We start from the raw sequence: 12,956 nt of genomic DNA on the forward strand, positions 1-12,956 counted from the left end.
ATCACTGACAAATCAACACACATAATACTTTGTTCAGAAAGTCATTTGTTGCCATGGTCTTAATTGAGGCATGTGAAAGTTTGCTCCCCTCTAAGACAAGTGAATACACACACGCGCAGCATGCGTAAAAACAGACACCCATGCATAGGCTCAGGTGTTACGGTTTGGAATTTTTGGCAGCTTTGCCGTGAACAGGCACCGTTTCCAAAGTAATCTCCAGACTGTCAGTCTCAGAACATTTCCGCCCCCTCACAATCACCCGTACAGATTTCTTACACTCCACTGATTGGATCTTTGGTTTGCGTTCTTTTATCTTTCGGGGTTCTCGTTCCAGCTCCGGCTCCAATTCGGGTTCGGTGCTGTCCTGCAGAGACAACTGCACAGTGTTCACATTGACGGGACAGCAACGTGGGTAGTGCTTAAACTGCTCAAACGGGTCGTTGCACCTCTCGCAAGGGCAATGAAAAAGACCTACAGGCCCCCCCATTGATTCTGAGATAGATTGGCCTCGTCGCCGCAGGGGCCACAGATTGAGGGCTAGCGATGGGCGGTAGCTCCAGTGGGGAAAACACTGGCACAGGCAGTAGTGCATGCAAACCCCTCGCAGGGAGCGCATGTCCTTGCAGAGGAGGTGGCGGAAGTTGGGTTTGAGCAAGAGGTAGATGAGAGGGTTATAAAGGGTGGAGGATTTGGCAAAAACTGCTGGGATGGCGAAGGCCAGGGGCGGGATGTCCTCCAAATGGCCAAACGCCGCCCACATAGACACCAGTGCATATGGACTCCATGCAGTAAAGAATCCTATACACACTGCCACACTCAGCTGGAGAAAGACAGAGAAAGAGCATGATAGAGGCGTCATGCAATACATCATGAGAACCATCATGGTATATCAGTTCTAACATTATGGAAGGAGTTAGGAGTGCATGTTGGGCTCATGTTGGCAGCTGTTCCAACACAATCAAAAACTCTAACTCATTAATATTTTAGTTATATATATGTTACTGTTCAAAAGATTGGGTTAATAAGACTTTTATTGCAAGAACATTATTTTATATCCAGTAAGAACACACTGAATTGATCATAAAGGACAGCACAGACTTTTAACTTTGTCAACCTTTTGCATTACTTTTATACAACACGGTGTTACAATAGTGTGCTCATTATAGTCTTATATACTTAATATTTTAGAATCCAAACTTTTTTCTAATCTTGACAAAACATATTGTTGGAAAGGTCTGAGTCTCAAGATTCCATATTTTGTGATTTTAGTAATATTGTGACAAATGTATACATACAAAAATTAAATGGAGTTTGAGTGTTACTTGGTGGCTATTTTTGGTATAGCGCCAAACAAATCTCAAAGGAACCTCAATTTTTGTAATATCAACTTTAAATTCAGAACATAAGCTGGGTAATGAACTGAGAAACAAAAAGTCCCTTGATCTTTTGACATATAAGAGGTCATTGTACTATAAAAACATATCGACTAACATTGTTAGTCTAAAAAGAGCTTATATTGAAGGCAGTCTGCCAAAATGACAGCTTGTGGCATGTGCCACTCTATTATCAATGCCTGCTCCGACATCACTGCCTGTTTAGCCCCGCCCACCAATTTGTAAAAAAAATATATATATAAAAAAGAACACCGCACCTTCACAATGATGGCCTGGATGTTGCCCATACGCGTCTGCACTGAGATATGCTGCTCCACTGCTCTGCGGGACTCTCGGACTGTGAGCAGTATGCGTGTGTAGGAGACGATGATGATGCCACATGGCAGCAGGTAGCAGGCAATGAAGAGCACAGAGGTGTAGGAGCGGGCGACTGAGTCATGATTGGACCAGGCCCAGTCGATACAGCAGGCTGTGCCGTAGGGTTCAGGACCATACTGACCCCAGTGGGCGAGGGGGGAGCATGCGAATACGAGTGCATAGGCCCATGCGCATGCTATTAACACACGGCCGTGCTCATAAGTGAACCTATTACCTACAGATAAACACATATAATGTAATTTTATTTAAAGACAAGTTACTTTTATAAGTGAGTCATTGAATCATTCATTCTATGAATTCGTCAAAGCACTAATTCATGCAGCAACAAAACAAGTGACTGTCTAAGTCACTTAATTATTCTCTCAACCCAACCAATCATCATATTAGTGTAAAATAATATAGTATAAAATAAAGTAAAACTATAATTTTATTTAAGGACAAGTGACTTTCTTAAGTGAGTCACTGAATCGTTCATTCTATCAATGCACTAATTCAGAACAAATCAAGTGACTGTTTACATGAGTGAGTCATTGAATTATTCTCTCAACCAAACCAATAGTGACTCAGTTCAGTCACTTGTGGACTTTTTGACTTTATTTAACATAATAAAAATATATAATGTAGGTTACCATGAAGTGGATAGCAGACTTTGAGGCAGCAAACAGTGCTGAGTATAGTGAGAGTGGTCAGAGAGCAGATTCCGAACAAAACACCACAGAAGGCATAGATCACACACACTGTTCTTCCATAAAGCCATCTGCAAACAGAAACAGCACTCAGTAAGAGAAAGCAATATCAAGGATCGTCAGTGGTTCTTTGCAAAGTGGTCCTCCTTAATATGCATTCTTGTCAGCCAAATCACCACTTTTGTCTTGCAAATATATTTAATAACAGCCTTCTTCATTATTCTATACGCCACTATACTATATTAAGAAAAAGCAAAGCAAGTTTAAGTATATAGCACATTTGGTAATTCAAATTTCTTTAAATAGCTATGATAAGGTGGAAGAAACATAAAATCTTAAAATCATAAGAATAAGAATTAACACTTAAGAATAATAAAGAAATGATAAGAAATAAAAAGTACATAAATAAATAAAATAAAAAACAACATTAAAATCATATAACATCTCAACAAAAATGTTTCAAGGATTGAAATGTATTAAAAATGCATTAATGCAAATGACACAGACTGAATAGGTAAACTGAATTTTGTAAATGGATAAACAACAGTACATTGTAAATTACCACCCTAACAAACATTGTATCAGTATTATCCACATATTCAAGTAAGAGATGAATTAATGACAAAATGTCATAGAGTTTGATTGGATACACATCCCCTGATGTCAACAACAAAAGATAAGGGTAGCAAGTTTAAAAGCCTATTTATTTCGCTATGCACAATTACATGATTATTTGCATTTTTCCACTGTCTTGAACTCGCACACCCTATAAATGTGTAATCAAGCATTTCAAGGGCCTCCCTAAAAAGACATTCTCCCTTGTAAAGGATTCAAATGTGCCTTGGGTTGGTTTGTGGCTGTTTCCTGATGTACAATCCATCACTCAGACAAAAAGAGAAAGACATGACAAAGTCTTGGGCGCACCTCTGACTTACGGTACATTTCAGATGCAGCATGAAGTCACATAAACTAATGACTGCAATTGTCATTCTTAACCACAGTCTGAAGTAAAGGACAGTTTAACCTTGATGGCTGTGGTCTGGATTTACGTGCGACATGTGCTGTATCTGTGACACAGAGTCGTTTAGCGCAAAAGGAGCCCTTGGATTTGACCTGTCTCCTACACATTCTTTCCATGTCTCCACAAATCATTATTATCTTTGCATTTACCTGCCGGTTTCGTCTTGATGGAGCATTGAACTGAATGTGTGTGTGCCTTTTTAGTTTGGATTATATGAACCATTTTGCCTCAGAAACATGATAAGCTGAAGCGAAATGACAGCTAAGTATGTGTATAAATGATACAGAGAGAAATAAAGAGAAAGAAAGGGAGAGCAAAGAAAAAAAATCTACCTTTACAGACTGAAGACAAACCAATATAAAAAATTTAGGGTTCTTGAATCTCTTGGAAGCAGGGTTCTGCTGTTGCAGTTACACTGCAGGAACACCTGCATTCTGGTCCATAACTGTCTTCGCTCTTTCCTGTCTTTTTCCTAGTTTTTCAGAGTTTTTATTTCTTTGTGGTACCTGTGTGCGAGACTTGAGGTGACCGCGAGAGGGTAGAGGCTGAGTGTCAAGCCCAGGTCACTGATGGCCAGGTTAACAATGAAGAACTCGGCCGGTTTTAAGAGGTGCTTCTTCTTGTAGGACACATACAGCAGCATACTGTTTCCACAGAGCGAACAAACACCTGCAAAACCAAAAACGTGAGATGAATTTGTGGTATGATGAGGTGATAAATTCCACAACATTTTTCATCCACCAACATATCGGAACTGACCCATGCTCTCATTTGTAAATTCTTGATAAAAGTGGAAGGGTTGCAGAAAAGATATTTGGCAGTGCAGTCTGTAGTCCCAAAAGACAGAAAAGAATTAGCATTTTGTAGTAATGGGTTCCCTCAGGAGTTCTTAGAAAGGCAGTTTTTGATTTATTAGTAAAATAACATTAGACTTTCAAGCTTGTTCTGCTACATAAATTACACATACTTCAAACATGACTTTTGAAATGGCTGAAACTATACTTTGACTTTATACTTGTCATGTCTCTTGGCCTTGAGCTAATGCCTTGAAACAAGTCAGTGTGTGGAGAATCAAAGACATGGGGTGTATGTCAAACATCATCTGGCCATCGGCTTGTTGGAGAAAGTGTTGACAGCCATATTAACTGATGCCTATATCTATGAACTGATGCCTATATCTATGGACTTTTAAGATAATCAGCTAACTTAGCTAGTTGTTTTTATTCTTGGAATTTCATTCAATTTTAATGGAATGCTAGTGAGAAAAAAATACTTTTAGATATCAGCCTGCATATGTGATGGACATCGGTTATGATAATCTTTGGTATCTCCTTTTAAGACCTCGAGTAAAACAGCTCCATATTTAACAAAGCACATACAGAAGACCTGAACCGAAAGCAACGCAACCTGTGGCCTGTAGCACGAAGTCGGTTTCGTTTTTTTCCCAGGTAAGTTCACATTTAATTTGAGCAAACTCTTGAGTTTTCGGGCTCAAGAAGATTGGTTGGTTTTGAGCAGGTTTCGTCACCATGGTAACATACAGTACACGGCTAGCTTTATTCTGGGTTAGAGAACGCAAACCTAAACTGGACCAATCAGCTGTGAGCAAAGTGACATACAGTATATCTGATGCAGTGAAGCCACTCCCCCATATCTCTCACTCCAAATTAAAGCAGTTTGCAGTCAAAGAATTTTAGAGACAAAGTTGCCCGACTTTTGCAGCTACATATTTATTTATATTATATTATAATTGTTTATAATTAATATGATATATTCACATAATTATTATTTGAAGTGGCAATTATATATATTAAAATTACTAAACTTACATGTTTTCTTTTTGAGCTGTGTGAAACTATATATAATTACATTCAGTTGATTCCTTTGCATAGTCATATATTTTTCTTTCTGCTGCCAAACTTTTGCTTCAGCAGAAGTGTTTATTCCTGCCTTGTAAATGCATTTAACTTTATTAAATTTTTAATAACGACATCTCTTCATCTTCAGCAGAAAAGTGAATTGCGCTGACTCTCGCGATAAGTGAATCCAAATGACACTTTGCTGATGCTCTCCACGTTCAGTGTGATTGGCTGTTTGCTGCTCGTGTCACATGTTCAGGTGCACACGCTCCAGAGTTAATCACAAACTCTTGTTCAAACTCTGAGTTGACAAAGAATGTTTATATCGAGCTTTGTGAGCCCGGTGAACCTGATCTAAACCAGGTTGGCTTTATCGGGTTTTGTCAACTCAAAACTTACTGAGTTGCAACTCTGAGTTTGTTCATCTCGCGTCGTGCTACAGGCCACTGTTGTCTACTAAACGTAAAACACGCGCATGCTGAATGTAAACAATGCTGATTGGGTTGTTTACGTTCAGTGGATACTCTCCAAAATGGCGGAAGACGGTAACTCAGGGAGAAAAATTGTTGAATAAATTATATTATTATTGTTTTCTTTGCGCACAAGTATTCTTGTAGATTTGTATAATTACAGTTGAACCAATGATGTCACATGGACTATTTTACCGATGTCCTTGCTATGTTTCTGAACCTGGGAACATTGCAGTTGCATTGCTGTCTATGGAGGGTCAGAGAGCTCTCAAATTCCATCAAAATATTACAGTATTACAGTTACCATCCGTTAAACAGCTAGTTACTTCCCAGCAGGCACAGGACGTCAATATAACGTCAGGCTGATGCTGGACATGACGTCGGACAGACGTTGCATTTTGGTTGAGAATGAAAATCTGGTTGACGTCAGTATTTGATGCCAATTTGACGTTGACTATGTTGGATTTTGTTCACACAACCTAAAAACAACAAATATCAACATCAACTGATGTCGGTATTGGACATCAAATTAACATTGACATTAGACGTTGAATTGACATTGAGTTTTGGTTACCCGACGCAACTGAAATTTAACTAAAAAGCAAACTTCTCATGTGACGTTGTGTGCCTGCTGGGCTACTTTTGATGCCTCAACCCCTCTCTGAAGTCCAACAATCCAATAATTCCTAGATTTATTTTCATAACTCGTGAACACATGAAGTCACCAGAGCAGCAGGCAAGCTTGGAATACGAAAAAGCTTTCATTTAACGGATGTAAATATTGCCATTACATTGATTTTGTGAGAAGAAAAGATGGCTTGTCCAATGTGGTCCAATGTGGATTTTGGAAATTGTAGAGCAATAAGGAATACAACCACGGAGTCAAACTTCCATGAAGCCTTTACTGAGAATGCAGATGTGGTACAACACATAACACTAAACAATAACCAACAAAGGATAGAACAAACATGGTAAATCAGGAAACTAAAGAGGAACAGCTGGACAAGAATTAGCTAATCAGAAAATATGGCAACTAATGAGAACTCATAACAGACATGACAGGAACTGAACAAAAAATTTGACAGAAATATATTGTTAGTAACATGTCAGAAGAATTTACAACTTCTGTGGGGCGTGAAGGAAAAGTAATGTAACTAGTAGTGTAACTAATTAGATGTGGATCCCTGCTGTTTGTGAATGCAGTCGTGTAAGACAATTATACATAAATACTTTGATGACAGACTTTGCTCAGCCATTTCAGAATGACCAAAACAACATTTCAGATGCTGTGCAATGAGATCAGTCCACTGGTTAGTCAAGTCATCCCGTCCCATCGTGCAAAGTCACTTTACTTTTTCGTTGCGCATGTTGGAATTTATTCGGTAAATGTGTTTCCATCGTAGTTTATGTGCATCTTTTCTTATTGGATAAAAAGTTTATCCTACCCAATTGTGCGAATAAGTTTTTTATGCACATTTTTAGAATGTATGCACATCTTGGCGTTTCCATCCAGCGTTTTTTATGCGATTTCCAAAAATGCGCAATAGGTGGACGGAACATAGCTAATGTTTCTCACATTATTCCAATACAGTATTCCCACAGACTTTTCAAAAGAGCAAGAAAATGCTGAGAGATGGAATATGGCAGTTTGAGAAAAAAAAGGATGTCAAATTATCAGTCACACCCTCAGAAACTTTATTTAAACCCCATCACAGCAGTTTTAACTAGTTTAGTTACTATATCGCAAAAAATTAAATACAATTACAAAATAAATGTGTCATCGCCGTTTGAAAAAAAAAAATAAATAAATGGTTCATACTCTATTAAACATAGAAAACATTATATGGTCAGTAATGCAAGACACATTGAAGTAGCAATGTTGTAATAGAAAACAGTCAAATATATGGTTCAGCAGCCAGTGTACACAAATATTTGGTTCAATGGTGTGAGTGAGTGCAAATCAGAATCAAGTATTCCACCAAGCCATGTAATGAGGTGCTAATCTACCAGCCTGATATAAACAACAGTCTTATCCTTATCCCGCTGAAAGGAAGAGGAAGACGGACAAGAGGAAAGGTACAGAGGCAACGAGAGTGAATAAAGGAGAGCGAGACAGAAGAGAGACAGAATAAAGGAGAAGATCGGTGCTCTGTATGTCGAATTGAAAAAGCCAATTAGCATTTGGCACACAAGTGTTCTGGCACTCAATCCACCTCCATTGTTTCTGCACCCAACGCATCAGTAATTTTGATGCTGAAAGTCAACACTTTCATCAACCACATGTCTAATTATTTTAATCACGCAGCAACGAGCTATGCAAGGAACCGTAATTGTAAATAAAAAAAGAAATAAATAAGACCAAGGAGGATTGTAAGATGTTCTGTAGTGCTCCACAGAGGTTTGTTTCACATAAATAATTAATAAACACTGCAGAGATCCACAGTGCATTTCAAATGAAACATTATGACACTACAGCGTTTTCTATCAAAGCAAACTGAGGACAGCACACAAAAACCAATCTGAACATAAAAACTGCCTAGCTTTGTGTACAGGCCTAGGCCTTACCTTCAGTTCAAGCATTCATCAAAGAGAAAGAATGTTTGCAGAGATCTTTGTTAGAAGGAGAATGAATGTCAGAGTTTAAATCATATATGACACACACACACACACACACACACACACACACACACACACACACAGCCAACACAAAGTATTTAGCACATATGAAGAGTTCAGATGCAAAAGCCTCTAAGTGCCATCTGAAAATTGCTTAGGTTCAGAAATTTCACTTTAATGGCAATGTATAGGTCCTTCTCTATGCCATTAAAGTGAAATAAATTAACATAAACATAGGAGCCTGATAAAAATGCAAATTTTAGAAGAAATTTTCAGCTGGCACTTAGAGGCCTTTGCATCTGAACTCTTCATATATCAAACACACAAGGTCAAAACCACAAAACCTTTGATGCAGGAAAGCAACTTCACATTTGTTTTTAAAATTGCCATATCTTATAGCTTTACAGTCAGTTCACCATCTGTTTATGAAAAAGGCTATTTACTGCAGAAGGGCATTTGTGTGCATGTCTTAGTGAGCATGGCAGCAGAAATTGATCCTTTGTTTGTTTGTGTGTGTTTGTGTGATAAACAGTAAACAGCAAAGTACTTTAAGTAAGCTGCAGGTTAAATACCCTCAAATACGTTAATAAGATTATTTTAGTGTAATTGAGGGTATTTAAGCTGCAGGTTTCTAAAAAATGAAAAAAATTTAAAAAGAGATAATATACATTATGGGTTTGTCAACTGGCAAAGCTAAATTTTCAGAAGCCATTATTCCAGTCTTTAAAAATCATTCTAATATGTTGATTATTAGTCCAAATTATTTTTGGTGCTCAATTATTAATAATGGTTTTATTGTTAATTCTGAAAACAGTTTTTCTGCTTAATATATTTTTAGGATTCTTTCATGAACAGAAAGTTTATTTGAAATATAAATAAAGATTCTAAATGTTTTTACTGTGACTTTTTGACCAATTTTATTTTGTCCTTGCTAATTAAAAGTCTAAATCTTATTGATTTATTTTTTTAACTTTCTTGCAGCATGGATCATCATGGCCGTAACCTAAGTAATTTTTTTTATATTTAAAAATAGAGAAAAAGAGATATCCACAGTAGAAAACTTCTGCTTGAGTGACTGATTGTATAATTCAGGTTAGACAGTTGGCTAGATCAATAAATGTGCACTGTGCATGAGAGTTTTTAGTGAGGGTCATGGGTGCAGCCCCTTACAACTGCATCGTCGGCACTTAAACTAATCAAATAGACGCATGTAAACAGCAAATGAATTATTGCTGGCAGCATACTGCATTTGGTAAGACAAACGCAATGATCATGACAGTATATGTAACATTCAGTATATCAGACATACATTCAGTATCAACAAACAGTATGATTGATGAAGGCTATGCTATCTAATATATTTTATAAATGACTTAATTAAGAATGCAATTGCTAAATTAATGACTAAATTAATCTATTGTAGAAAGGCAAAACACAATATATGTGTTTTTAAATACTGCATATTTGTGTTCATGTGCCATTTATTCAGAACTATTTGTATGTTGCCTTGCTGCAAATTGCCCTGCGTTCAAGTTGCGATGAGATTGTACAAATGGCCCCAATTTCACAGGCTTGTTTGTGTCATTACCTGATTTGCAAAACTCCTTCAATGATTCAGATATTAAAAAAACACAGCCAAATGTGCAAACAAAAGACACTGTCAGCCAGCACAATTCCTTCTTGGTGAATTCCCCAACAAACTCACAATCACAAACCTAATCTGTATCACTTACTATCACCTGCATGTGTTTAACAAACATACACCATCAAAAAGCATTGGAGATATAAACACTGAGAGTGCAGAACTGTACACCTGTGCACTTATGTTAAGATCAGAGCACAGTGCAGCAGTCAATGCTTGCTTTCAGTGCTAGATGTGTACTGCATGTGGATTAAATAGAAGCAAATGAAAAACCTGTAATTCTGTTATGGTTCATAGAACAAAGTTGATGAGAATGCAGATGAAAAAAAAATTCTTGCTCTTACCAAAAAGGGAGTAAACTACACCCACTGTGATGTCAGCAGCCACTGGGATGTTAGACTGGAAGGTACTGTTGTCCATTCCTCGCATCTATAACACAGAGAGAGAGAGAAAGAGAGAGAGAGAGATCAATAATAATAATAAATACTCAAGTTTTCAGACGTACAAAAACAAAAATGTCAGCAGCAATTTATTTTATAGTCTTGTTCTTCATGTTCATACAATGATCTTATTATAATAACTACAATAACTGGGAAATAACGTACTCGGTTACTAACGTAACCTCGGTTCCCTGAGATATGGGAACAAGTACTGCGTCTTGCTAGACGCATATGGGAAAAAAACTTTTTTCTCCTGAACTGAAGCCTTTTTTCATTCACGCAGTGAAACTTGCACGGCCATTGGTTCATGCAGTGTATTAAAAAACTAACCAATGGCTAGGCAGCGGAGCTGCACGAGCTTATGGCGACAAAGCCCGCCAAGCCTGCCAAAGCCCGCCAGAATGGGCAGGGCAACTAGCTATATAACCGGGAGTTCGCCACAGGATTTTCAGGTTACTTTGACTGAAGCGAAGACTGAGTCGTGCAGCTACATAGCACGGCTAACAACACAGTACTCGTTCCCATATCTCAGGGAACCGAGGTTACGTTAGTAACCGAGTACGTTCCCTTTCGATACTACACTCGAACTGCGTCTTGCTAGACGCATATGGGAACACAGTACAATCATGCCGTGCTAATGTAGTAGAACGACTAAAAGTATCAAACTTCCATAATCAACCAATGCCCATAGAGAAGTTAACAACAAGCCAAGGCTAAGACGGGCTGAGCTTCCTGAGGTCACACCCAGCCTGGTTAATCGTTCCAGAGTACTCCTGTAACTTCAACACCCAGGGGTCGAGAGCTAACAGGTGAACTAATGCCAGAGAGCTTGAGCGTGATATGGCCAGATCTGTTTACGCAGCGCATGTCACTTCAAGCGGAAAGGACACTGGCCTGCAAGGCCGGGACTTCCAGGTTATAAAACCTTGCGAATGTGGACGGCGAGGCCCAGCCGACAAAGCTGACAAAGAGTTGTTCCGACTGCCTATAGGGGGCGGAACGCTCAATATAGATTCTCAGAGCTCTGACTGGGCAGAGCAGAGATAGCTCTCTGTCCTCTTCAGAGGGAGGAAGTGCAGAGAGCGTAATGACCTGTGCTCTGAACAGAGTGGAGAGCACCTTAGGTACGTAACCGTGCCTTGGTTTCAGGACGAGTGTGTCCTGAAGTGTGAGTGTGTTCATAGTGTCGTTAGGCCCGAATTTCAGGCAGGCAGGGCTAATAGAGAGCGCCTGCAGGTCCTCTATTCACTTACTGATGCCTGTGCTAGAAGCAGAGCAATCTTCAGCGATAGCGACCGAATATTGGCAGACTGAGGCAGCTCGAAAGCGGGGCCCTTCAGGGCCCTCAGCACAGTGGGCAGATCCCATCAAGGGACGGTAGGGGGACGAGGCGGATTCAGTCTCCTGGCACCCCTTAGGAAGCGGATGACCGTGCTGTTTCTGCCCACCGATTGGCCCTCAATAGGGGCATGAGAGGTCACTATAGCCACCACATAGACTTTGAGCGTGGATGGGGAGAGTCCCTTGTCCAGCAGCTCTTGCAGAAATGACGATACCTCTGTCAAATCTGAGGTAGTTGAGAATGCGGATTCCCATCTGTCTCAGAGGGGAGAGAGCCGCGTTCATGCACTTCGTAAAAGTGCGGGGGGCCAGTACACATCCAGTGAAAAGAACCAGTCTTCTGAGCGAATTCGCGCAAGGATCTGTTTCAGCATAGTCATCCTAAACAACCTTTCATGAGGGCGTGATTCCGGAGGCCACCATCCTTTTTGGGGATGAAGAAGTAGCAGCTGTGGAAGCCTGACTCGCTCTGAGCTGGGGGAACAGTTTCTACGGCTCCTATCGCCAGCAAATGCATCACCTCTGAGCGCAGGACGTGTGCGTCTTTGCTCTAAGCTGAGGTGGGAACCACGCAGCTAAATCGCGGGGTAGCGAGCGAATTGCAGTGAATACCCTCAGTTTATTATCTCCAACACCCAGATTGGCACTACAGGGATGGCCCGACAGGCCTCAGCCCGTGTGACAAGAGGTTGGATTAAATTGAGAGGCTGGTCACTGTATGGGGACCTCACACTCAGAAGAGGAAATTTGCTTTCCCTGAAAATGCTTTCAAAAAATGCTTCGCTAAACTTAATGCTCTCATAGCAGAGCAGTCAGCCCCCGTGCACACAGCCTCAGCGTGGGCGTGGCCCAGACACGTTCAATTTGAAGCTGTCAGTGATAATAATCATTAGTGACAGCATTCTCTTTTAATCCACCTAAAAAGATCAAACCACTCGTTAGAAGAGGAGTTTGATGATCTTTATGTATAAACACTCTGGCAGATCAAAAATGCTACGCGCATTCTCTCAAATCCACTCGTAGCGGATGCACTGATTCTCACCTGTAACACACACTGGCAGATTAAGCACGCCTGATGTGTGTCGGCATGAAATTCCTATGCCTGATCG

General features: G+C 39.8%; 1 protein-coding gene across 1 annotated transcript; it reads right to left on the bottom strand.

Annotated features, from left to right (window-relative positions):
• Window positions 1–10,495, bottom strand: LOC107588918 (opsin-5-like). Its single transcript, XM_016277170.1, has 5 exons — window positions 10,411–10,495; window positions 3,986–4,148; window positions 2,402–2,529; window positions 1,652–1,986; window positions 1–820 (listed from the first exon to the last, which is right to left on the bottom strand). Exons 1-5 carry the CDS (start codon window positions 10,493–10,495, stop codon window positions 158–160), a joined length of 1,374 nt encoding a protein of 457 aa, XP_016132656.1. The 3' UTR covers window positions 1–157.
• Between the last annotated feature and the right edge of the window lie 2,461 nt (window positions 10,496–12,956).

Source organism: Sinocyclocheilus grahami, unplaced genomic scaffold, assembly GCF_001515645.1.
Source record: "Sinocyclocheilus grahami isolate Dianchi unplaced genomic scaffold, SAMN03320097.WGS_v1.1 scaffold109.1, whole genome shotgun sequence".
In the NCBI taxonomy this organism is placed as follows: Eukaryota; Metazoa; Chordata; class Actinopteri; order Cypriniformes; family Cyprinidae; genus Sinocyclocheilus; species Sinocyclocheilus grahami.

Excerpts from the sequence above, each read along its gene's own strand:
- LOC107588918 (XM_016277170.1), bottom strand. The coding sequence starts at position 10,495 with ATGCGAGGAATGGACAACAGTACCTTCCAGTCTAACATCCCAGTGGCT. Across the intron at positions 1,987-2,401 it reads AGTCTGCTATCCACTTCATG|GTAATAGGTTCACTTATGAG; the intron begins GTAACCTACATT and ends GTTTATCTGTAG. Across the intron at positions 821-1,651 it reads TCCAGGCCATCATTGTGAAG|CTGAGTGTGGCAGTGTGTAT; the intron begins GTGCGGTGTTCT and ends GTCTTTCTCCAG.